The sequence below is a fragment of the Lepus europaeus genome, chromosome 5 (assembly GCF_033115175.1).
Source record: "Lepus europaeus isolate LE1 chromosome 5, mLepTim1.pri, whole genome shotgun sequence".
Taxonomy (NCBI): domain Eukaryota; kingdom Metazoa; phylum Chordata; class Mammalia; order Lagomorpha; family Leporidae; genus Lepus; species Lepus europaeus.
Window position 1 is genome coordinate 18,667,402 of NC_084831.1, and position 26,381 is coordinate 18,693,782.

The following is a 26,381-nucleotide window of genomic DNA, read 5'->3' on the forward strand; positions in this document are numbered from 1 at the left end:
GGGCAACGCGTCCTCACCCTGCACGCAACCCCAGCCTCTTTCCCTGGAGTGCAATTCTCTGTGCTCAGGGGACACTGTGTCTGCTAAGATTGTAGAAATAAAAGCTTTACATCTGGGGGCCGGCACTGTGGCGCTGTGGCACCGTGGGCTGAGCTGCTGCCTGCATCACCGGCATCCCACGTGGGTGCAGGTTCGAGTCCCGGCTGCACCACTTCGGACCCAGCTCCCTGCTGCCGCGTCTGGGAAAGCAGCAGAGGATGATGGCCCAAGGTTCTGGGCCCCTGCACCCATGTGGGAGACCCAGATGGAGTTTCTGGCTCCTGACTTAGGCCTGGCCCAGCCCCGGCTGTTGTGGCCATTTGGAGAGTAAATCAGCAGATGGAAGAGCTCTGCTTTTCAGTGTCTAACTCTGCCTCTGAAATCAAATAAGTCTTAAAGAAACAAAAAAGCGTTATCAGTGAGTTCTTGATTTTCCTGTTTGCTGTCTGCACTGCTGATGGAGCAAGAGAAAGAATCAGCACCGTCGACAAAATTGAACCAAAACCTTAATTACATCTGCAGCCTAGAAAACCATGATATGTAATGAAACCAGAACTGGTATTAAATTAGCACGAAAACAAATCTTTGATGTTTTGTTTTTTAATATGCAGTTGACACCTGACCCCGTTTCCTTGCACGGGAGGGGACGTGGCTGTGATGAGTGTGGCACACGAAGCTGGGCAACGTGGCTTCCACGCAGCTCGCTCTCCCGTGGACCTGCCTGCTTAAAATCCAGCGGCCAGATGAGGAAACTGTTAGGGCAGAGCAGAGCAAACGTCAGTGCTAGCAGGAACCATTCGGCTCAGGATTTGTCTGTACGTTGCCAATGACCTCATCCCTTGAAACTGACCAACCTCCGGGTCTCCTATGAACTCCTGCGGGGGTGGGAACCTTTTCTCTGTCAAGGGCCATCTGGATACTCAGAACCTCATTCAGGGCCAAAGCTCAGCCTTTGCACTGAGCCTGCTACAGCTTTGTGGAACTTGGAGCCCGGCCTGCGGTAGCCACTGCAGGGCCAGAGCAAATGACTGCGCAGGTGGACACAGCCCACCTCTGCCCTGGAGGCTCCTTCGTGGAATCCAGATTAGAAGAGAAGTTAGACAAGTCTGTGGTTGGCTCTTCCTGGGTCACTGGTAGTTAGACGCCTCCAGTGACAGGGGGCTCACCTCTGCCACATGCAGTAGCTCACGCCCTTTTACAGATTTGAATAGCAGCTCCCAGAGGAAAAACGTTCCCTCTTCTACCTGCCAGTCTTTTCAGTTTTCCAGAGTCCTTAGGTTCCCTGGGGGTCTTCTCTCCTGCCAGCTGGGTATGTCCTTGGTTCTGTGCTGGGCTGTGTTGTAGCCTGGGATATGGGACCACAGCGTGTGGAGTAACCTTGGCCACAGAGCAGTGGAGCTGGGAGTCAGGGTAGCTAACAGCCAGGAGCTGTTTTTTTTATTTTTATTTTTTAAAATTTTTTGACAGAGTTAGAGACAGTGAGAGAAAGGTCTTTCTTCCGTTGGTTCACTCCTCAAATGGCCACTGTGGCCGGCGCTGTGCCAATCCGAAGCCAGGAGCCAGGTATAGGGGCCCAAGAACTTGGGCCATCCTCCACTGCCTTCCTGGGCCACAGCAGAGAGCTGGACTGGAAGAGGAGCAACCAGGACTAGAACCTGGCGCCCATATGGGATGCTGGTGCCGCAGGTGGAGGATTAACCAAGTGAGCCATGGTGCCAGCCCCAGCAATAAAGCCATTTAAAAGCTAAACTGCAGGGGCCTGCGCTGAGGTGTAGCAGGTAAAGCCGCCGCCTGCAGTGCCAGCATCCCATATGGGCGCCGGTTCTAGTCCCAGCTGCTCCACTTCTGATCCAGCTCTCTGCTGTGGCCTGGGGAAGCAGTAAAAGATGGCCCAAGTCCTTGGGCCCCTGCACCCACATGGGAGACCTAGAAGAAGTGCCTGGCTCCTGGCTTCAGATAGGCCCAGCTCTGGCTGTTGCAGCCACTTGGGGAGTGAACCAGCAGATGGAAGACCTCTCTCTGCCTCTGCCTCTCAAATAAATAAATAACTTGAAAAAAAAAATTAAACAAAGCTGTGGAGGTGCGCACACGGTGTTCAGGACACCCACGCGCCGCACTGGAGTCCCTGAGTTTGAGTCCCAGCCCTGCTTCTGATTCCAGCCTCTCTGTAACGCGCACTTGGGAGGTAGCAGTGATGGCCCGGGTGCCGGGGGCCTGTCACCCCCCTGGGAGACCGGGATTGAATACCAGGCTCTTGGCTTTGGTCCGGCTCAGCCCAGCCCTGGCTGTTGCGAGCATCTGGGGAGTGAACCAGTAGACAGAGGATCTCTCTCTCCCCCCTCCTCCACCCCGCCTTTCAAATAAAATAAACAAACGCACTTAAACACATCTCCTTTTTGCTTGTTTGTGTCTTGACTCCCATAAACACCAAGTAAACATCTACAGCAGGAACCCTGTCAAGTTCATGCACTTGAAATCTAGCATATTATTGGTGAAAACTCTTACCTCCCAGAAGGCTTGGTCATCAAAAAATTTTGCCACATGAGGTGCTCTCCATATTTTGAGATTTAGGACCAAACCTGTTTAAATTCACAATAAAATGTTAAAACGTTTGGAGCACAGCACTCATCTCAATATGAGTGGGAATGATGCAGCTTGACCCTGGGGCCTTGAAAGAAAGCTGTTTGCTTCCACTCTCAGGAAGAAAGACAAATGCAAGCCCCGTCATCCTGGGGCAGCCCGATCAGGACCATGGACATCGAACAGGACCGGCAGGAGCCACATGCAAAGGACTGAGCCTACCCTGAGTGGTGTAGATCTGACGGCCTTCCCAAGCCAGGGGAGCAGGGCTCCGGCAGACGGCACCCGAGCCTGGCTGAAGAGCCAGTTCAGACCAGCGCTGCAGCTCACTAGGCTAATCTTCTGCCTGCGGCGCCAGCACCCCGGGTTCTAGTCCCGGTTGGGGCGCTGGGTTCCAGTCCAGCTCTCTGCTGTGGCCCTGGAGTGCAGTGGAGGATGGCCCAAGTGCTTGGGCCCTGCACCCCATGGGAGACCAGGAGAAAGCACCTGGCTCCTGCTTCGGATTGGCGCAGCGCCGGCAGTAGCGGCCATTTGGGGAGTGAACCAATGGAAGGAAGACCTTTCTCTCTGTCTCTCTCTCTCTCACTGTCTAACTCTTCCTGCCCAAAAAACAAAAAACCAAAAAAAAAAAAAAAAAAAAAAAAAAAAGTCGGTTCAACCAAAACACAGGTGTTACCATAGAGAGCGACTCCAACATGCTTAGCCAAGTCGCTCTTGTGCCTGCCCCCCTCCCCCGCCGCCCCCAGCACCTCTGCCCAGAGCACCTGACCCAACTCAATCCCACCTCCACCGGGACAGCTGGATCTCCCAGGATACATTAAGTGAGCGCTTGCCTGTCGTGTGAGACAGGAAGACGTTCCTGATGACGCGTCTGCGTATCTTTCACGATCAGTCCCAGTGTATGAAAGAACAGATTAGCGAGAGCAGGTGTGAGCTTAGTGAAATTCAGGTTTTCCAATTGCGGTGTGTGCCTTTAACTGACACTGGTGTGCGGGTACAACCGGCACCCCACACACACCTGGGCTCACTCAGAAGTATACCCTATCGCCCACGTGGATTTGCCAGACAGCTGAGGCTTCACTCCCCACCAATGGAAACCTGTCTCACATGCTGAAATGACGCGGTTGCCTTTCTTTAAAACAAAGTTTGAGCCCTTTGCCCCGCTGGGCAAGCGCGGAGCGGGTGGGCACGGACAGAGCCGGGCAGAGGGCAGAGGATGGAGGGGGGCTCCCACTGACCTGCCAGGAGACCGGACGCCAGGCCCATCGCCACGGCCAGGCTGAGCGCCCCAGCGTTGATGAGCACCTGGAAGCCGACCCTAGAAACGACAAAGCACAGGGTCACCCGGGCATCAGGCTGCAGAGGTCACCGGGGACAAAGCGGGCAGCAGCAACGTGGGGGGAGGGTGCGTCCTCTCCCCGCTGCCACACTCCCGTCGCCTTCTCACAAAGCCACGCGCACAGGAGGTGGGAAGTGGGGAGGGAAGGTGGCCTCAGGATCCCCTCTGGCTTTCTCTGGCCCTTAGATCCCAGGGAGAATGAACCAGACCACAAATCAGAAAGCCCACATTCAAGTCCCAGCTGTGTGGCGCTGGGCAAGTCCCCGGTTTACGTTAGACAATGAGACAAAAGCTCCATTCCTCCCAGGACGAGATGGGGTACAGCGTGGTGGCCGCCACACCCTCCCCCTGCGCACCCACACCCCTGGGACATACACCCCAAGCCCTCTCCTCCAGCGACCTCGGGCCCATCAACTTCATGTTAAACTGTTACTTAGACCCTGGATGCTGGCTGTGGGTCTCCCAGGGTTCGGCCTGCACCTGGACACGGCCGGTCCCCTCACGGTGGCCCCAGGACGCTTGCTCGGAACCAGCTAGTGCCTGAGTCTTTCCTGCTTCTTGTCTCAACGGTTCCACAAAATGGGGGCAGCTGACGGCCCCCATCTGGAGAGCAGGAAAGCACAGCTCAGAGCCTGCAGCCGCGTGGGGCGGACTCCTTCTGCGACCTTGGCCAGGTCACTTCAGCTCCCTCTGCTGAACCCCTGTCACAACGCAAGAGAAGCAGTGACTGCACCTTCCTTACAGGGGATCCGGGCACGGGGGGCTCCCACACTGCCGCTCACGTGTGAGCGCGGGGCGCAGCGATGACGGACCACTGCCCAGCTGCCCACTCAGCACGCCCCGCCCCCGGCACACTCCAGGCCCCCGTCCTGCTGTCCCGGGCTCCGGAGCAGTCTGCTTCCTCTCCAGCCCCCAACACAACTCAGGGTATCAGAAGCTCAGGGGACGTCCCTCTACCCCTCCTGGACTTTTGGGGCTAATGCAATCCCATACAACTCTTGCTTTATAAAAAACAAAAGGGGAGAATGTTAATAAAATGGCGCAGTCATATCTATGGTGAGATCTACACCCCAGGACACCATCCTAGGCTCTAGCCCCCGCCGCCATGGCTAGAAGCCAGGTGGCCACGTGGCCCAACCACCGGTGTCAGCTCCACCCCCACCCTAATGGGATTCACTGCTCCTGCTTCCCTGCCCGCCCTCCGGCAAAGTTTTAGAAGGGCCTGTTCCTGGACACGTGGCTCTCTTGATGTCTCTCTGTCTCTCTGTCTCTCTCTCTCTCTGGAATTCCAGGCTCCTGGCTTTGGCCTGACCTAGCCCTGGTCATTGAGGCCATCTGAGGAGTGAACCAGAGGATGGAAGATCTCTATCTCTGTATCTCTCCCTCTCTAACTCTGCCTTTACAGATAAATAAATAAATAAATAAATAAATATTAAGATTTATTTATTTATGTTAAATATTTATTTATTATTTATTTGAAAGTCAGAGTTACACAGAGAGAGGAGAGGCAGAGAGAGAGAGAGAGAGAGAGTTCTTCCATCCGCTGGTTCACTCCCCATATGGCTGCAATGGCTGGAGCTGTGCCAATCCGAAGCCAGGAGCCAGGAGCTTCTTCTGGGTCTCCCAAGAGGGTGCAGGGGCCCAAGGACTTGGGCCATCTTCTACTGCTTTCCCAGGCCATAGCAGAGAGCCAGATCAGAAGAGGAGCAGCTGGGACTAGAACCGGCACTCAAATGGGATGCCGGCACTGCAGGCCAGGCGTTAACCCACTGCGCCACAGCACCGGCCCCAAGATTTATTTATTTATTTTTAAAGGCGTAGTTACAGAGAGGCAGAGGTAGAGAGAGAGGTCTTCCATCTGCTGGTTCACTCCCCAAATGGCCACAACAGCCAGAGCTGTGCCGATCCAAAGCCAGGAGCCAGGAGCCAGAAGCTCAGTGTGGGTCTCCCATGTGGTTGGCAGAGGCCCAAGCCCTTGGGCCGTCTTCCACTGCTTTCCCAGGCGCATTAGCAGGGAGCCGGATCGGAAGTAGAGAAGCCGGGACTTGAACCAGGGCCCACATGACATGCCGGCGCTGCTGCGCCACAACACTGGCCCCAGATTTTTAAAAAACAGCAAGCGTGGTAGCTGGATGGTTAATTAAAGGCGGAAAACACCGAGAATATGGAGAGCATGGGGAGTGAGAGCAGGGCTCCTGCTGCACTGGCACAGATGGCACACACCGCAGCACCCACTGAGCTCACGGCTGCAGAGTGGATGATACAGCAATTCATTTCTTTTTTTTTTTTCTTTCTTTCTTTTTTTTTTTTTGACAGGCAGACTCAGTGATAGAGAGAGAGAGAGAGAGAGAAAGGTCTTCCTTCCATTGGTATACCCCCCAAATGGCTGCTACGGCCGGCGTGCTGCGCCGATCCAAAGCCAGGAGCCAGGTGCTTCCTCCTGGTCTCCCACGCGGGTGCAGGGCCCAAGCACCTGGGCCATCCTCCACTGCCTTCCTGGGCCACAGCAGAGAGCTGGACTGGAAGAGGAGCAACCGGGACAGAATCAGCGCCCCAACTGGGACTAGAACCCGGGGTGCGGGCGCCACAGGCGGAGGATTAGCCAAATGAGCCGCGGCGCCGGCCAGCAATTCATTTCTATGCACACACTCAACAGAAGTGCATTCATATGCTGCAGGAAGTGAAGACAAAACACGGCTAGAATGTCCACAGGAAACTCCCCAGGCTCATCAACAACGGATAAATAAACTGTGCTGTGTTCAAACAAACTTGTTCTAAGCCTCTTTTCTTGGAGCCAGTAGTTGTCGCTCCTGCATTTGCTCATCACGGGCTGGGCTCGCAGCCCATGCTGGAGGCCTCATTCCCTGGCCAGTCACTTTTGTGGGTGTGGGAAACTGATCCGTAAACCCCTCCCCCACCAGCTCACACGTGTGTTCCCTGCCAGCCCCGTGGGGGACATCCCCACCCAGTCACCCCCTGCCATGAGTCACAGAGGCACAGGGCCAGTTCCTCTCTCTCTCTCCTGCCTGGGCCCTCATGGAGGTTGGGTGTGGCCCCGTGTGGGCGTGATGAGCCTCTGGGTGACGTTAAACTGCCCTTCCAACCACACCCACCTCTCTGGGTCTCCTCTTAGTCATCTTTTTTTTTTTTATTTATTTGAAAGACAATTACAGAGAGGCAGAGAGAGAGAGGTCTTGCATCCTCTGGTTCACTCCCCAGATGGCCACAATGGCTGGAGCTGTGCCAATCCGAAGGCAGGAGCCAGGAGCTTCTTCCGGGTCTCCCACGCGGGTGCAGGGGCCCAGGACTTGGGCCATCTTCCACTGCTTTCCCAGGCCATAGCAGAGAGCTGGATCAGAAGTGGAGCAGCTGGGACCAGAACCGGTGCCCATATGGGATGCTGGCGCTTCAGGCCGGGGCTTTAACCCATTGCGCCACAGCGCCAGCCCCACTTAGTCATCTTTGTAAGCGCAGACACCACCACCATGGAACACTGCCCCCCAGTGAACCTGAACTATCTGTATAAAGCTCAACCCCAGCCAAGACTATCACAACCATGTACGGAGGGAGAGCAGCTACACACAGGCAGAGCCGACGGACACTGCCACAAGCCAGGTTCGTGGTTCCCCTGGGACGAGCCATAGGGGGACCTGGGTGCTGGTGACATGGGCATGTCAAGTGGAACCCTGATGATGTTTGCTCTTTTCTGAACACACTATAACACACTAACAAGGGTTGCTTTTACTTTTAAGTTGTAAGTGGCAGAATGGAGGCTGAGCCCAAACCTGCTGACCTCCAACCCCAACCTGGTCTACCCTTCAAAGTGGGACTGGAGGAAGTAGAACTCTGTTGCCATAGCAACTGGGCCCCGCCTCCAGGGCCACCCTGCACTGGGCCTTGGCTCCATGCTTTCCCATCTGACGTCACCCATCCTCACAGTGGCCATGGGGGTGGCAGCGTGGGGCTGCCGAGTCCGTGGTTCACCAAGGGCAAGTCCAGGTCAGGAAAGTGAACCAAGCTTTCCAATGTTACGTGGCTGGGACCAGGTGGCTTGTGGGATTCGAACCAGGCTGACCACAGGGCCAGTGTTGTGGCACAGCAGGTTGAGCCACAGCCTGCGAGGCCGGCATCCCATATGGGCTCCAGTTCCTGCCCCGCTGCTCCTCTTCCGATCCAGCTCTCTGCTACGGCCTGGGAAAGCAGCGGAAGGTGGTCCAAGTCCTTGGGCCCCTGCACCCACATGGGAGACCCGAACGAAGCTCCTGGCTCCTGGCTTTGGCCTGGTCCAGTCCTGGCCATTGCAGCTATCTGAGAAGAGATCCAGAGATGGGAGATTTCTCTCCCTCTGTCTCTGTCTCTTCTCTCTCTGTAACCCTGACTTTCAAATAAAATAAACAAATCTTAAAAAAAAAAAAGACTGACCCGGCAGTGGGTACAAAGCTCAGCCAGATGCTTCCCACAGGTCAGCACCTGAGGGCGACCTGCCTGGGCTTCGCCATGGGTATTCCAGGGCCACTATTTTCCTAAAACAGATTTTTCTTCAAATTAGCCTTTTTTAACATGTACATAAATGAAGTAAAAAAGAAACTCTGCATCACTAACTTAAGTGCAAGGGAGATGGGAGGTAGCCTGGGGTTTCCTCTACTACTGGGGACACACGAGGGACCCTCGAGCTGGAAGAGACCCCAGCTACTCCACAATTTCTCTGGGAGCCCCCCCCCCCCCCGTAACAAGAGCTCGGCACCACTCACCCCAGCACCTCCCCAGCTGGGTTCCAGCCTAGGGACCCAGGCAGACAATGGTCCCACGGGACCACTTCCTAGAGGGTGGCAATCCATCCTCACAAATGAGATGGGACACGCCATGCTTTCTGGCCCAAGACCTGGCACTTAGGCAGCGGCTGATCAACAGTGGGGACGTCTACTGGTGCTATTCTCATCACCACAGCCACTCATCTGTCAAACCATAGCCCCGCCGCGTGCCCAAGTCCCTCTCCGTGTGCGGGAGCCACATCTGGGAAGTGCTTGTGGCCTGCAGCAGGGGCTCTGGGGAGTCAAGTGCACCCCTGCTGTCCGTGGGGTGGGGGACACAGGACCTCACTGTGGCCCAGCAGCCCAGACCCCAGGATCTCGGCCAGGGCCCTCCTGTGCTTTGCACTCACCTACACCAACTTGCTAGGTCCTCTGAACCCCACAGCAGCCCCCCGGGAGCCCTGGCAGCCCTCCTGCTCTCGCCCTCCAGCTAGGACGTGGGATGGGCGGAGCAGTCTCAAGGCCAACTGCACTGTGCACACTCACCACCACCATGGTGGGTTGAGAAAGGACCCAACTGGCTTGGGTCTGCCTGACCCGCTCAGCCCGCGCTTGTGTGGTCTGGGGAACTGAGTGCCTCTGCCCCGCACCCGGGCTGTCTGTTCAGCAGGAAGCGGCCCTGGGAGGTGATGCCTGCACTCATGGCAGGGCGTGGGAAGAATTTCTGAATAAACCAGCCAGCCAGCATTCACCACGGAGCACGTGGCCCCGGGCGCCAAGCACAGTTCTCCCACCTGGGGCGGGATGTGTGAAGGCGGGAGAGCCCAGAGACTCACCAGGGACTGCTGGTCCAGCTGACCTGAAGCACCATCAGCACAATGTAGGCCACGCCTCCCAGGAGGCCCGGCAAGCCGAAGGTGTAGTGGATGCCACTGGTGTCGTGAATCCTCAGCACGCGGTGAAGACACACCTGGGGACAAACGGCACCGTGAGTGGGTCTGCAGGTGAGACCCATGTCCCCTACCCACCCTCTTCACAGAGCCTGGCACCCGGGGCCACCAAAGGGGGCACATCTCAGACTTGAACGTGCACACACCTCACCCGGGGACCTCGCTAGGATGCAGAGTGCACAGGAGGTGGAGCCCAATACTCCGCATTTCCAACAGACCCCAGGGGCCTGCATCAGCACCACTCCCGTCTGGGGCTGAGGATTGGGAACTGGGGCGGAGGCTGCCATCCGGTGCACCCCAGGGATAGTCAACAGCGCGCTGGTCCCTACCTGCTCGAGGCTGGCAGCCCTCCACTCGGCGTGCCACCCTAGAACGTCTCCAGGGACTGGGTGGGGGCAGGGGCACAGCAGAGACCCCATGGGCTAGCCACACTTTAGCACAGCTGATCAGAGGGAATGTGTCTGACCTCACCCCAGACTCCACTCAGTGCTCCCTCCACCTCCTCACTCAGCCCCCCAGGGCCAACAGATGGAAACACCAACGCAGATCTGACCAGGCTCCTTCCCTCCGTAACTGCCACTACCTCCGCCATAAAACCCAGACTCCTCAACCAGCCAGAAGACGCGCCTGGGCACCTGCCCTCTCCCAGGCTCCGGTCCTAGCAGGCTCCCCGCTGAGCCTGTGCTTCGGCTCTAAGAAGGTCTTTCTGTGTCCTGCGGCCATGTGCGCTTCTCACCACTGAGCTTGCTTTCTCTTTCTATTTTTTTTTAAAGACATTTATTTATTTGAGAGGTAGGGTTACAGAGAGATGGAGAGACATAAAGAGGGATCTTCCATCCACTGGTTCACTCTGCAAATGGCTGCAACAGCCGGAGCTGGGCCGCTCTGAAGCCAGGAGCCAGGAGCTTCCACCAAGTCTCCCATGTGGGTGCAGGGGCCCAAGTACTTGGGCCATCTTCTACTGCTTTCCCAGGTGCATAAGCAGGGAGCCACATTGGAAGAGGAGCCACCAGGGCACGAACCACCGCCCATATGGGATGCTGGCGCCACAGGTGGAGGATTGACCTGCAGCCCCAGCTGCGGCACCAATACCAAGCTTTCAACACAGTGGTCCTTCTGCCTGGAACACATGTTCCCACTTCTTCGCCTGGCTAATTCTACTGTCAGCATAGGCTGGGCTCTGGGAAGCCTTTCCTGACCTGTCCCAGGCTGGCTTGGGTGTGTTCCTGCAGCGGTCATCACACTGGGCTCTGGTCACTTGTCCACCTCCCTCTCTAAGCCATAGCTTGAGAACCAGGTTAAGTGTTAAAACACGCGAGGGGTCTTCAAAAAGTTTGTGGAGAATGCATAGTATGAAAAAAGTCACGCATAGATTTCAAATGCACCCCAAATGAACGTATCTCCTTTTAAAATGTGTATTTATTTTACTTGAAAGGCAGAGAGAAAAAAACAGATAGACAGAGGAAGATCTTGCAACCACTGGTTCACTCCCCCAGTGTTTGCAATAGCTGGGCAGGACCAGGAGCCTGGAACTCAATCATGGGTCTCCCATGGGGGTGACAGGATCCCAAGTACTTGTGTGTTATCTTCTGCCCCCCAGGGTCTGCCTTAGCAGGAAGTTGACCTGGAAGCAGGGCTGGGGCTCAAACCCGGCATTCCAACATCCCAGCAGCTTCTTAACCACTGTGCCAAATGTCTACCCCAAACTTAACTCCTTTTAGAAAAGATTTATAAGGCCGGTGCCGCGGCTCACTAGGCTAATCCTCCGCCTTGCGGCGCCAGCACACCGGGTTCTAGTCCCGGTCGGGGCACCGATCCTGTCCTGGTTGCCCCTCTTCCAGGCCAGCTCTCTGCTGTGGCCAGGGAGTGCAGTGGAGGATGGCCCAAGTGCTTGGGCCCTGCACCCCATGGGAGACCAGGAGAAGCCCCTGGCTCCTGCCATCGGATCAGCGCGGTGCGCCGGCCGCAGCGCACCAGCCGCGGCGGCCATTGGAGGGTGAACCAACGGCAAAAGGAAGACCTTTCTCTCTGTCTCTCTCACTGTCCACTCTGCCTGTCAAAAAAAAAAAAATAAATAAATAAAAAAATAAAAAAAAAGATTTATGTATTTATTTCAAAGGCAGAGTTACAGGGAAGGAGAGGGATAGACAGAGAATCTTCCATCTGCTCCTTCACTCCCCAAAGGGCTGTAATGACAGGGGCTGGACCAGGCCAAAGCCAGGAGCCAGGAGCTTTTTCCAGGTCTCCCATATGGGTGGGAGGGGCCCAGGGACTTGGGCCATCTTCCACTGCTTTCCCCAGGGACTTGGGCCATCTTCCACTGCTTTCCCAGGAGCACTAGCAGGGAACAGCCGGGATTTAACCTACTACACCACAGTGTCGGCCCCCACAAACTTATCTTTTAATTCCATTTTCCATGAACTTTTTGAAACACCCTTCAGCACAATGAACAAATGGTCTCTGAACAGTCCTCTCTGGGGACACAGGCGAGGGACTCTGAGCCCGATGACGCCCACGTGCCACGTCCTCTGCTCTGCCCGTGGCTCCTTTATCTCAGGGTTTCACAGCCAGAGACACAGGACCTTAGTTCCCACCGCAAGGGTGAACGGCAGACCGCCCCGCCTTCGGTCAAATCAACCTGTTGGGAAATTCTCCCTTCTTGGGGGTGGAGATGGACCCCTGCACAGCCACTGCTCATCCACACTCAGCCTTCACGGTCCTCCCTTTTCCTCCTTCCAGCCTGCGTGGTCCCTGCGTGGTGCTCTCAGAAGTGCGCCGCAACCAGCCGGCCACGAAGGGGCCCTCCGGTACGGTGAGCGCTTGTTGAGTAATAAAGGAACGAAGATCCACCCACCTGGAAGAACTAAGCAGCGGAAGTGCCCGTGACCCGGATTCTCATCCCGGGTGCTTCTGCTCCCACCGCCCACCACCCACGGCTCACTGGGGAAGCCACGAGTCCACGGCACGCCCCTCCGCCACCCCAGCTAAACCACCGAGCCCCTTCTCCAGAGAATTTGGAATTGTGGCCAAGAGGTTCCACTGACAGCTTTCTTAAGCAAGACGACCTTCCATGTGTGGTGGGAGAGAAGGCAGGCCTACGGCGTGGGAGGAAAGCAGGAATTCAGGAAAAGCAAAGAAAGAAGTGCAACAGGGAGCTTTTGGGCTCTGCACACTCCAGTCCCTGGGCCAGCGTTTCTGGGCGCCCAGTGGCAGCCTCTTTGGTGGGTTCTGTGATACCCCTGCAGCCATACGACAATTCCAATTGCAAACTCGTGTGGGCTCTGTTACTTGCTCCCCGGCAACCTAACCAATGAACTGTCCAACTGGGGTGTGGACGCCTCATCCAGGCCTTGAAGCCAACCTATGAAAACATCAACTCTGGCCTAATGCAGCCCATGGCACCAACACTCAGGCCCACCAGGGACCAGAGACCCAGGGTCCTGCTGCTCTAAGCCCAAACACAGGGTGACCCCCGGTCCAGCTCCTTACCGGCAAGCACACGGCTCCTGAGGTGGAGATCAGCCCAGCCACAAGGCCCAGCCCCATGGCGAGGGAAGGGTAAGGGATCAGGTGACAAGACGCACCCACAGCCACACCTCCTGCCAGCACCGCATTGTGGATGTGAGTCTGCAAAGAAATCACTGGTGGGTGGATGGGGTGAGGCACAGAGAGGTCACCCGCCTACCCCAGATCACCCGGCAGCCTTCCCCTCCGCTGGGATCCGCGGCTTCCATCACCAGGCTTATCCCACTGCCACCTCTCCGGCTCAGGGAACAGTCACCCCGATGGCGCCCCACCCAGGGAACAGCTGGAGAGCGCAGTCCCTCAGCCTTCTGGCCATCCCTCCCGCCTGACCCACCTACTGCTGCCCAGCATACAGCCCCCTCCTCACCAGGTTGATTTTCCCCCGAGGGTGCATCCAGGCCGACGCGGAAGTGGCTGTCACCGCGCTGACCGCGAGGGCGTAGTAGGTGTTGAGCACGGCGAGCTTCCTCTCTTTAGGAATGTCCAGCAGAGCGGAGTTGAAACTCGGCCAGAAGATCCACAAGAAGAGGGTGCCTGGGGCCAGAGAGGGTCAGTGGCTTCGGGGTGGGGGGGCTTCAGGCGAGGGGGATCCGGAGCTGGCAAGCCTGGCCAGTCAATTTGCAGGCTCTGGGACCTGGGGTGAGTCCTGTCTCCCTCCAAACACTCAACTTGCTAGAAACCATCTCATGTGACAGGCTGAAATCCACGGACCCCAGGCCTCCACTGCAGCCTGAGGGCGTGGCATGCACCTGCGGTGTTGATTTCGCCCCACGACTATGCCACTACGCCAGTACTGCTGATGGGCGCCACGCCTGACTTCCTCTGAGCCTCTCCCAGCCATCTAGACTCATCCCTCTCCCTGTAGCCTCTCCGAACACCACATTAGGACCATTCTCCTCCCCCCCCCCCCCACCCCGCTCCCTGATCCCTCCTCCACTCCTGGGCTCTGCTTTCTTCCTTTGTCCAATTTCCCCCTTTCCATTGAGGGCAAAATTGCTCAGATAAACTTATTTAAACTCAAATGTAAGGACTGGCACAGTGGCATAGTAGGCTAAGCCTCTGCCTGTGACACCAGCATCCCATATGGGCACCGGTTCGAGTCCAGCACCTGCATGGGAGACCTGGAAGAAGCTCCTGGCTCCTGGCTTCAGATTGGCCCAGCCCAGCTCTGGCCATTGCAGCCATTTGGGGAGTGAACCAACGGAAGGAAGACCTCTCTCTCTGTAACTCTTCCTCTCAAATAAATAAATACATCGTTTAAAAAACTCCAATGTAACGGATCTCTCCTCCTTGCTGGCTATTCGTGAGCAAGGGCTCTGGAAGGCAATGCTTCCTTCCAAGGTGTGAGTTCAACAGGACTCCCGGAATGAGCCCCCCCCCTCCCCCCGCCCAGATGGGACGCCTCGGACTCGCGGGGCAAGTGGGCAAAGCACAGAGACGTTTTCGGCACAGGCTTCGCCCACCCCTCCCACCTTACCCAGCATGCCAAACAAACTGGGGCTCGTGGCCGTCTTATCTTTCTCCTCAGCTCCCTCGGGCAGAGGCTTTGACAGGAACCAGGCCACAGTCAGCCCAAAATAGGCCGCAAACACGTGGATGTGCATCATGCTCTCGTGGTTGTCCATCTGCAACAAAACGCGGCGGCAGCCATGAGGGCCAGGTCAACCCCGAAGCTCCGTGGACCAAGCTCTGGCTGGACTGCTGCTGGGACTGCCGTCAGGAGACGGCGCTCAGCGCTCCCCGGCCGGCCCAGCCCCTCCCTCCGCGGAGAGGCCGCAGGTTGGCCTTCACCAGGAGCTGTGGGCTGAGGTCCACTTGGGGGCTAAAAACTCGCCACCCAGCCTCTGCCTCCCTGCGGGATTCAACCCTGCACCAAGTGCTGAGTGACAGGCGCTTTGCAGCCGGAAGCGGCGGACTGCACTGAAGCCTTTAGCAAAAGCTAAGGGATACGCTAATTTTGAAAATGAAAACACAACATATCAAAACCTGTGGAGTACACCAAAAGCAGTATTAAAAGGGAAGTTTATAGCATTATGTGCTTACGTTAAGAAAAGAGAAATGTCTCAAAGATCTAATGATGCATCTTGAAGACTTAGAAAAACAAGAACAAACCAAACCCCAAATCAACAGGTGAGACATGATAAGAATCGAAGCAGAAATAAATGAAACTGAAACTAAAAAAAAACAAAGGATCAAAACAGAAAGTTGATTTTTTGAGAAGATAAAATAAACCTCCAGCCAGAAAGGAAAAAAGAGAAAAAAAAAATAAACTTAGAGATGAAAAAGGAGGCGTTACAACTGACACTGCTGAAGTACAAAGGATCATCAGGAACTACTGTGAAGAACTGTGTGCTAATAACCTGGGAAATCTCAAAGAAATGGATAAATTCCTGGATTCATATAACCTACCAAGAGTATATCAAGTAGATATAGACAATCTAAACAGACCCATAAAAGGAAAGAGACTGAAGAAGTAATCAAAAGTCTTCCATCAAGGAAAAATCTGGAATCTGATGGCTTTACTACTGAATTCTACAGAACATTCAAAGAGGAAGTAACTCCAACACTCTTCAAACCGTCCCAGAATACTGACCAGGGTGGAATTACGCCCAACTCTTTCTATCAGGCCCGCATTACTTGGATACCAAACCAAAGACATGACACAGAAAAGAAATCATAGACCTATATCCTTTTTTTATCTTTAAGCAGAAAATGAGGCCTTATTCATCCCTGGTGGAAGCAGGCCCCAGACCAATGTCCTTAATGAACACAGATGCAAAGGTTCTCAACCAAATACTAGCAAATCGAGTCAAAAACCACCTAAAAAAGATCATACATCACGATCAAGTGGGATTTATCCCAGAAATGCAAAGATGGTTCAACAGTTGCAAATCAACAAACGTCATAAAATCGTAAGTTGAACACAGGCACCCTGATGCAGCTTGTGGACATCTTAACCAGCACCGTGGCTGCTAAGCCAAATGCCCACCCCTGTGGAGAATTTCAGCTCCTTCTAAAGCCAACCCAGAGTCTACCCGCTGTTTGTTATCACCACACGCCCACAATCTGGAGGTCACAGACCACTCCCTTGGCCCCTGCGCTATCCTCAGATCCCCATGTGGCTGTGCGCTCGCTCACTTCCTCCATGGCTGTGTCTTGGTGGAGCCTTCCCCGGTCCCCTAACACCTTGTCCCTGCTTCGTTTTCCCCAGGAGTGCGTGTGGCTGTGCCATTCGCCCCATCTTCTGCCTGTTTCGCTGTGTACTGGCCACCTCTCCCTTCAGACTGGAGCTCCTGCGAGAGTTCAGGGTTCCCACTGCCCCAAGAGCGCTGAGAGCACAAGAGGCACCAAACAGACCTTTGTGAAGTGAACGGCTGACGGCCAGCCGCACGCCACGACCGCGGTGAGGCCTGGGAGGAGGGCTTGCAGGCTGGAGTCTCTCCAGCTCCTCCAGGAGCCCAGGAACCACCCTCGGGGCTCACTGGCCTGCATGCTTTGTTTCTGGAGTCGCCTGAACTCCGATCCCCGGCTCTGGGTCCCCCGGGCTGCCCACCGAGCAGGACCCAGGTGGAGCTGAAGTTTGGAGGAGAGTGAGCCCTCAGTCAATGCTACATCCTCCCCGCGACCGTGAATCCAGCAGGTCAACGCGGCAAAGAAGAGAAGAAATGGCAGTGGGTGAATCCAGTCTCTTCAAGGCGTCACTAGGAAGACCCCAGGGAAGCAGGACAGGGCTACAACGCTCTGCGTATAGCGAGTGCTCGCTCATGCACTTGTCTTATTTTATTCTCATTTGAAAGGGAGAGACGGAGTGACAGAGGTCCTCCGTCTGCTCCTTCGCGCTCCAAATGCCGGATACCAGGAACTCCTTCCAGGTCCCGCGGGTGGGTGGCAGAGGCCCAGGTACTTGGGCCATCACCTGCGGCCCCCCAGGTGCAGGCTAGCAGGAAGCTGGAATCAGAGGCGGAGCTGGGACTCCAGGCCAGGCACTCTGACAGGGGATGAGGGAGTGCCAAGAGCTGTCTCAACTCCGCCCGACCCGCTTCTCCACAGCCATTTGCTGGCTGCGTGGGCCATCGTCCATGCTAGCTGCAGCTGGGTGGACCAGAGACTCAGGAGCCCAACCTGATTCTCGCTGCCTCAACTCTGGAACTGGGAGAACTCAGAGCAGTGTTCTTTTCTGGGCGGTTTGGGACGGGGAAACGCAGGAACACGTGGCGGGGAGGGGTTAGGCGGGGTGATATGGTGCAGTGCAGAGACACGAGCTCTCCCAGGAGAGGGAGAGCGTGAACTACCTGGGCTCTCCAAGGCTTCTGGTACCCGATGCAGCCCCTCCCTGGGTCTGGCTTCACCTCCTGCCCCTGGCGGGCCTTATACTCAACCTCCCCCCATTCGGCCTCAGAGAGCGCCCAGTGACATTTCTCCCTTCGCACCAAGGCATTGTAATTAATCTTTTTATTAAACAAAGAGAAAAAATAAAGCGTGCCGACGTGACTCCATGAAGCCACAGTGACACAAACAGACGAAGAAGTGAGAGCGCCTCCTAACAGAACAATGCCCACTAACGGAGGTCAGAAGGGACGGTGGAGTTACAAAAACCAGTATTGGCCGTCGTCATAGTCCTCACTGATTCAGGCAGGAATCATGGTTGCTAAGATCAGAGGGTGAAAGTCTGATGAGAAATGGAGTGTTCAGAGGAACCTGTCTTCTAACAACACGTTAATTCATTACAAAGAGTAACTTAGGGGTCAGCACATTTGGGCGCCGTTTCGAGTCCCAGCTACTTCACTTCCCATCCAGCTCCCTGCTAATGGCCTGGGAAAGCAACAGAAGATGGCTCAAGTGCTTGGGCCCCTGCACCCCACATGGGAGACCCAGAAGAAGCTCCTGGCTCCTGGCTTCAGATCGGTCCAGCTCCAGCCATTGTAGCCATTTGGGGAGTGAGCCAATGGGTGGAAGACCTTTCTCTATCTCTGTGTAACTATGCCTCTCAAATATATAAATACATATTTTAAAAAAAAGAGTAAAACTGTGACTTTACAGTGGAAGATGCTGGCAGACCCCACTGAAATCAAGTGATCTGAGTCAACACGCCCCATAATGGCACACGTGGAGACTGTGTCTTCTGATAGCAAGGACACACGTGCCTTCTACGGAATTCCTGCCAAAGCTGCACAGCCTCCATCTAACCTCGAGGAACCAAAGACAAGGCCACATTCCAGCAAACAACAGTGCGTAGCTTCAACACAGGTCAAGGTCATGGAAGAGGAAGAAAGACCAAAGGACTGTTATAGATCAATAAAGTGTAAAATTACCAAGGGTAGGTAAATGAAAGATGGATGGATAGATGTGGATAGATAGAAACAGACAATAGATAGGGAAGGACAGATAACAGATGACACAGATAGACAGGTAAATGACAGGTGATGTGTATAGACAGATGACTGACAGATATATAAATAGATATTGATAGAGACATGTAGATACATGGATAAAAAGGCAAGAAACTGAGTGCAAAGTTGATCTTGTAACAGGAAAAGTTTTTTCTTTTGCTGGACAGAATATTATCGGGCAGTTGGTGAAATTTCAGTGAGATGATAAAATCACTTCCATATTAACTTCTCAGTTTTGCTAACTGAACAATGGCTATGGAAGAGAATGCCTGAATTTGGGGGACGTGTACACGGAAGTGCTTAAGAGTAAAAATAGAAGTCATGTATACAGACAGAGAGAACCGAAAATCAACAGACAAGACGTATCCCCTCCCAGGTCAACGCTCTTTCCTTTCCAGCCCCACCCCCACCCCGGCTTCCTGCTGCAGGTGTCAGCCTTGTGCCTGCCCCAGGCCCCCCCCCCCCATGTCTGCACCTGCCCTTCAGCCTTTCTCTCCATCACTCTCCCCAGGCACCACCTGGTCCGCCCAACTCCTTCCACTCCCTGAGCCCTAACCCTCTCCCTCTCCATCCCTCTCCCCAGACACCACCTGATCCGCCCAACTCCTTCCTCTCCCTGAGCCCTAACCCTCTCCCTCTCCATCCCTCTCCCCAGACACCACCTGGTCCGCCCAACTCCTTCCTCTCCCCTCCAGCATCTTTCCCTGCATCCGCCCATGTCCACGTGCAGCTTTAGTGCTGGTCAAACCCAGTACCCGCACCTCTTCCCAAATCCCCGTCTCACACTTCTCAGCTTTTCACAGCCATCGCCTCCCGTCTGCCGGGCTCACTTCCTCAAGGACCCCCATGGCACCCTTCCAGGGAGCAGAGCCAGGGGCGCTGGCGAGCCCTTTTCCTAACACTGTTGAGGCCATGCTAAGCAGAACCGTAACCCTGTCACATTCAAAACTGAACCCTGGATTCTCCCTCCCGGATCTGCTCTAGCCCAAGTCCCCATCGGCCAGCCACTGGCTCCAGAGCAAACGTTGGAAATGCTCTCTGCCCTTGGTCTTTCTCTGCCACCCCACGTGCAGCCCTGACGCACACCCTGCCAGTTCTGCCCTCAAACGGCGCCAGAGTCCAGCCACTGCTCCCCAGCCACCTCCACGGCTCTCAGTGCCCAAGCCCGATGACCCCCACGCTCCTCTCTGGTCTCCACTCGCCCCTCCCCTGCCCAGCCCCCCAGGCTTTTCTGAACCCAGCAGCCAGAGTGAGTCTCTGAAAACATGAATCGGATGTCTCTCTCCTCTGCTCCAACGCCCCAAGGCGCCCTGTATTTCTCAGGGCAAAATCCAAAGTCCTTTACCCTGCGCCCCCTGAGGCATAACAAAAATCCCCCCCTTCATTAATTCGGCTGCCCCCCCAAGCCCAGCGCGGTAGCACTGCCCTGCTCGGAGAATGATGGAGAATCTGAAGTCTCAGAGGCTCCCCCTGCCCGGGGCGGCACGGGACGCAGGGAGAGCTGGGATGCAAACCCCGGGCTGGGCGCCCAACTCCGGCGGGAGCCCTGCGCACCCTTCTGCTCGCCCATCGGCCACCCGCAGCCCCGGGGCTGGGGTTAAGGCGAGGAAGCTGCGAGAGGCCGCCTCTCGCGGCGACATCACTCGCGCAGCTGCTGCCGCACACTGGGAGACCCTGGCAGTGCGCCTCGCTGGGACCCGTGCGCGCGGGGGAAGAGCACAGTTCTACGCCATCCTACGTTGGGAGTCGAAGGCAGGCGGGATCCGTGTCTACACACGCGGCTTCGACCTCACTTGCGTAATCCCACGTCTGGCGAAGCCTCCCGCAGGGGCGCCGCAGCCACCCCGGCTCCCCGCGTCCCGCTCCCCGCTCCAGGGCCCCTGGCCCTCCCCACAGCGCCGGGACTCACGTTCAGGACCTTCCTGTGGAGCATCCTCAACGTGCCGAAGGCCGTCACCTCCACCAGCGCCATCACCAGCAGCTGCACGAGGCTGGCCTTGCCCAGGACGGCGCCCGCAGAGATCAGCACGGACGTGGCGCTCATGGCGGCCAGCGGCAGGCTGCGGGGCGAGGAGAGAGAGGGGGGCGCTCACGCGTTCGCTCCCGCAGCCGGCCCCCTGCCTGCGGCTGTTCAGCTCCCCGAGGACGCATCAGGGAGCAAGGCAAGGTTTCCACCCACGGCGGGGCTCCCTCTCGCCCTCAGTCCAGGACAGGGAGCGACGCGCCCAGGGCGCAGGGCCCGCTCCTGGGAGCCCGCACGCCGGGGCGTCCGCTCGGCAGGCACCGCCCGCAGAGGCTCAGTACAGGGCGCCCTGCAGCTGCGTCTCACCACGCTGCACTTCGGGTGGGAGCGCGCTGGGAAGCTGGTCGAGCCTGGCGCCCCTGCTCTGCCGCCCAGGCAGCTGCTCAGTGAGCCCCGGCAGCGCCCGTGGCCCGTGGGAGTGCGGCGGCATCAGAAGCAAGCCCCTCGCTCCTGCGTGCCTGGCCCCGGAATTCACAGAGGATGGAAGCCTCACTTCCAAGGGGGTCCGTCGTTCGCGCCTTCCTGCTCTCCAGGCCGCGCTTACCGGAGGAGGCGCAACTCCTGTCTTCAAAGTGCTCTGTGATTCAGCTGGGAGGACAGCTCTCCACGCCATGGACTAAGCAAACCTGCAGTGTCAGCGCTGCGGATTCGCTGGAAGGAGAGAGCATGCTCATCCTGGAGGGCTTCCTGGAGGAAGTGGCACAGCCCAGGCACAGTCCACTGTCGCCTGAACACCTTGCTCTGAGACCCTCTCTGCCCCGCTGGAGCGAAGGGTGATGCGGCTGTGACCACAGCCCACAACGAGATGATGTAGTCGGCGTTAGGGTGTTATTCCATCATAGTGAGCTGCAAAACGGTGTCACGTTGCCGTGCGTCAGCCCCCATTTTACAGAAGAGGTCATCGAGGTGAGAGGCCACCAAGGCGAGAAGGCAGGTTTTTGGCCACAGCCGCACAGCCATGAGGTTCAAACCCGGTGGCCTGGGCACAGCCGCCCCAGCGTCAGCTGCAGACACAGCGCCCTGTTGACGGCCCCAAGGTTCTGGAAGGAGGTTGGACAAGGGCACGGGCATCCCCTGGGGACCAGGCGTGATTCCCAGTGAGGGAGCTCATCACCCCTGGGCAGAGTGTGCCTTGTAAGGGAGTGTCCACTCGTCCACAAAGGCTGATGCTGGAGAGTGTGTGCCGGCCTCAGGGGCCGGGGGTGCTGCGGAGCCGTGGAGACGGTCAAGTACACTGGTTGACAGGGTGGTCTCAGGGGTGGGCCACTGGGCTGGGACTCTGGCTCAACCACTCCTGGCTGTGTGACCTCAGGCAGATGACCTAACCACTCTGTGCTCAGTGCCTTTGTAAGGTGCAGGCAATGCCCCTGGAGCTGTCAGGAGGGCAAAGCGCGCTGAGATGTGTCAGGTGCAGTAAGCGGGTCGGCTGTGGCTAGCGTCTTCCGGGGAGAGTCCCCCGGGTCTTTCAAAATGCAGCAGGAAAATTCATGTTTTGTTTCCTTAGTCGTTCACTATAGGAGGAAAGTTCTTATAGGAGGAAAAGAAAGAAAGGCAAAGCTGAGAAACAGGGCCCGGCCCTGGAGGGTCGGCCAAGGCAGGACCCGTGCAGCACCGAGGCCGGTGGCACTCGTTCCACGGACGCCCGGGAGGCCGGCCAGCGCCCTGCCCAGCAGGAGGAAGCCCACTGTTCTGCTCTGGGAAGCCAGCTCCAGCAGGGCCACAGCCCCGGGAAGCAGCCCCCGAGGGGTGCCGGTGGAGCCGGGCCCTCCGGCTGCAGGTGGCCCCTTCCTGTCTTCCTGGATGGAGTCAAGAACCAGCAGGTCCCTGCAGGTGTCCCAGGGGGCTTCTTGCTCCGACTGCCAAGGCACAGAAGGCTGCAGGCCTGTGTGCCGCTCAGCCCAGGCAGCAGACACCGGGCTAGGGTCGCCCCTGCCACGGCTCCCCCAGGGTGCCTTTGTCACTTCCCTGGTGGAGCGCTGGGAGGGGTGGGGGGATCCAGTAATGCCCTTTAACAAGGGAAAGCATGGAGAGCTGTCGTTTGCTTCCAGGGCCAACGGGGAGCTGGTGAGACCGCTTCAGGACACAGCCGTTCTGGAAGGGTTTCAGCTACTGAAAAACGGAAGCCACGGCCACCACTTAGCTGTGTGAGCCCAGGCAAGTGCCTTCCGTCTCTGAGCTTCCATTCCCTTACCTGTATGCCAGGTGAGATCCCTACCTGGGAGGATGAAAGAAACAGCAGGATTTGTGGAGTGTGGGCACAGGGCCTGGCCCGCGGACGGCGATCCAACAGCAGTGCCCGGAGGGCTCAGCAGGGGCCAAGAGCGGGGCTGGCGGGGCCTCCAGAGGCCCCCAGGCGCCCGGGGCGCCTCAGATGGGGTTCTCCACCATCTGGGCAGGGCCGCGATTCAGAGTTGGGTAAGACAAAAAACAAGCAGTGAGGAAAAAGTTCACTGCGTTCCTCCTGTCAGGGGCCAACGCCTTTCTTAAAAGGGTGTCACGATGTGTGTGCAAATTCCATGCGTCCCCATGTGCCCATCGGCCAGGCTGGCAGCCGTGAGGCAGCCGTCCAGCACCGGGGGTCACTTCTGCTGGTTCTCAGCACTGGCCTCCCCCACCCGAGCAGATGAAAGGCCATAGAAGGGAAGCAATGGGGGTGGGGAGGACTAAGCGCTTGTCCGCTGGCGTCCGCGGGCCAAGCATCCTTTCTTTTTATTTATTTATTTATTTATTTATTTATTTATTTATTTATTTATTTTTGGACAGGCAGAGTGGACAGTGAGAGAGAGAGAGACAGAGAGAAAGGTCTTCCTTTGCTGTTGGTTCACCCTCCAATGGCGGCCGCGGCTGGTGCGCTGTGGCCGGCGCACCGCGCTGATCCGAAGCCAGGAGCCAAGTGCTTCTCCTGGTCTCCCATGGGGTGCAGGGCCCAAGGACTTGGGCCGTCCTCCACTGCACTCCCGGGCCACAGCAGAGAGCTGGCCTGGAAGAGGGGCAACCGGGACTAGAACCTGGTGTGCCGGCGCCGCAGGCAGAGGATTAGCCTGTTGAGCTGCGGTGCCGGCCCCGAGCATTCTTTCTAAGAGAGGCTGTCTCTTCAGGTGTGGTCTCTGTTTCTCTTTGCCTAATATGTTTTTCTTGATTTTTCCACGAACCTACATTGATGGCATAACATCACAAAATCATAATTGAGAATCGAAGCAGGGAGGCTCCTGGGAGGGCTGTCGCCCTCCCCTGGCCCTGACCAGTGAGCTCAGTGAAGAGGCTGTCAGACAGAATGCAGGATCAGCTCCACTTACAGGCCAGGTGAACTACGCATAGTCTTTTGGTCTAAGTCTATCCTAACTGTAGCACCACATTGTTGGCAGCTCTTCTAGAACTTTCCGTCTTGGCTCCCCCATCTTCTCAAGTACCCAAAGGCAATCGGGCCATCTTAGGGTTACCTGGACAGTTTGATGGACACCTTCCCATGGAAGGGTTGGTTCAGGAAACCATCAAGCAGGACTGCCCACTGCACGCCCACAGCCAGCAGGAAGAGGTTGAAGGCCACACTGCTCCAGCCGTGTCTTCGCAGAGATGAGGTGAGGAATCCCAAGCCGAGGGCCGCCATGACCGAGAGGTCCTGGACCACTGCTCGGGGAAGAGAAGGCGGGAGGAAGGAGGGCAGTGAGCCAAGAGTTGCACAGAATGGCCGCTGGAAGGGGCTATTCCAGATCCTTCCATGGCCTTTTTTCTGATTGCAGTGCTGGGGTAAAGCACATGCAGCCGTGCAGGCTGGAGGTGAGGAATGTGGGAGCTGGCGCCCCCGGGGAAGTGCATCCGCCAAGACCCGGCTCACACCGGGTACCCGGGAACTGTAGGCCTCTTCTCGTCTGTAAACAATGCCATGAGCCTGGGGAGCCCTCGGGACTGGTGCTGGGCACAGAGTGGCCACTCAGGAGACGTCCCTGCTGCTGCCGTTCTGGGACATCGGGCTCAGCCCCCTGGTCCCGCACGGCCCAGACGCTCAGTGACCTGGCCCGGGTCACACGGCAAGGAGCAAGCGGAGGTGGGCCCAGGGCTCCTGCAGGCACCATTTGGATCCCAGAGTGGAGGACTGAGGCTAAGGGGGACCCAGGAGCAGGGCGGAGCATCTGGAAGCAGTGTGATCAGAGCTTGTTTTCCAGAGCGGTTCCAGGAAAGCTCATCTTGCTACATTGTATACAGCAGGGGGCCTGACCTCCACCAACCAGGGCAGCTGCCAGATGCCTGTGTGGGTGAGAGCTGCCTGAGCAGGAAGGGCTCTGCTCCAGTCTCCATCCTCGATGCTCCTCCAACCCTTGCTGCAAAAATTGCTGCAAAAGCCCTGGTGCCTGCTGGGTGGGGAGGCGGCTTCTTCGGGGGACAGCGCCTTCCTGCCATCTCCTGCACTTGTCACCCTCTGAGCCACTCCCACTTGAGGCTGCTTGTTTGGTGACACCCCAGGCAGACAGACCCCCGGGGGGGCTGCCTTCGCCACCTGCTGCCAGGGCCCTGGGGTGGGGGTGAAGGGGCAGGCAGCATTAAACACCAGGCCCACCGGGGGGCCCTCACCTTTCCTGGCCCCAGAGCAGAGGTAACCAAGGCAGGTAGGTGGACGGACAGATGGAGCCACTGGCAAGGAGAGGACAAGCAGAAGGGAAACAGGAGCGCTCAGGTTGAATCCGGCTTTGAAAGATGGTCAGCGGGGGCCAGCATTGAGCCTATCGGGTGAAGCTGCTATCTGCAGTGCCGGTTTGAGTCCCGGCTTCTCCACTTCCGATCCAGCTCCCTGCAAATGGCCTGAGAAAGCAGTAGAAGATGGTCCAAGTCACTGGGCCCCTCCAGCCACAGAGGAGACCTGGATGAAGCGCCTGGCGAAGCCCTGGCTGTTGTGGCCTTTGGGGGAGTGAACCAGAAGATAGATCTCTCCACCTCTGTGTATGTGTATAACTCTGCCTTTCAAATAAAATAAATCTTAAAAAAAAAAAAAAAAAAAAGAGGGGCCGATGCTGTGGCCTAGTGGGTTGGGCTGCCCCCTGCAGCACCGGCATCCCATGGAGCAGTTCGAGTCCTGGCTGCTCCATTTCTGATCCAGCTCCCAGCAATTGCTTAGGTCCCTGCACCCACGTGGGAGACCTGGATGGAGCTCCTGGCTTCTGGCTTTGGTCTGGCCCAGCCCTGACTATTGTAGCCATTTGGGGAGTGAACCAGCAGATGGAAGATCTCTCTCTGCCTCTGCCTTTCCCTCTCTGTAACTCTTTCAAATAAATAAATAAAAATCTTTAAAAAAAGAAAAAGGAAAGGAAAGGTATTCAGCAGTCTGGGCTTCAGACCTCTACCAAGGTGGGTTCAGGTCAGAGCCGTGGCACTTCCTAGCTGTGTGACCTTGGTCTACTTCCTCAACCTCTCTGAGCCTCAGTAGCAGCCTGCATTTGTTCATTGTTCACCATGTGCCACCCTGGGTTGGTCACGTGGCGTAGACTCTTCCCGCTCTCACAGCCACTCTTTGAGGTGAGTGCTGTTACTGTCACCATCCTACAGATATGAAAACTGAGGTTACAGAGGAATTCAGGAATTTGCCCCAGCCCATACAGCCAGGATTGAAACCTCCAAAACGTTCATGGAAATGGTATTATGGAAAAATGAGACATGGGTTTCAAATGTATTTGCACCAAGTTAAATTTATCTCTTAATCCCACTTTCCCATGAACTTTTTTTTTTTTTAAAGATTTATTTATTTGAAAGAGTTACAGAGGGGAAGAGGCAGAGGCAGAGAGAGAAAGAGAA

General features: G+C 56.5%; 1 protein-coding gene across 3 annotated transcripts in view; it reads right to left on the bottom strand.

Moving 5' to 3' along the window:
- Positions 1-640: 640 nt before the first annotated feature.
- The window catches only part of RHCE (Rh blood group CcEe antigens), a 36,929-nt gene continuing 11,188 nt past the window's right edge, over positions 641-26,381 (bottom strand). The window contains exons 2-11 of one of the 3 annotated variants that reach the window (XM_062193175.1): positions 24,038-24,224; positions 20,484-20,634; positions 14,662-14,809; positions 13,552-13,718; positions 13,149-13,286; positions 9,565-9,679; positions 4,812-4,830; positions 3,858-3,937; positions 2,545-2,618; positions 641-791 (exon numbers count right to left, since the gene is read on the bottom strand). In XM_062193175.1, the coding sequence (XP_062049159.1) occupies positions 765-791; positions 2,545-2,618; positions 3,858-3,937; positions 4,812-4,830; positions 9,565-9,679; positions 13,149-13,286; positions 13,552-13,718; positions 14,662-14,809; positions 20,484-20,634; positions 24,038-24,224 (1,106 nt within the window). In that variant the 3' untranslated portion in view covers positions 641-764. Of the gene's footprint in view, positions 792-2,544; positions 2,619-3,857; positions 3,938-4,811; positions 4,831-9,545; positions 9,680-13,148; positions 13,287-13,551; positions 13,719-14,661; positions 14,810-20,483; positions 20,635-24,037; positions 24,225-26,381 lie in introns of all 3 variants that reach the window. The other 2 variants (XM_062193174.1, XM_062193176.1) reach the window with 2 other exon arrangements.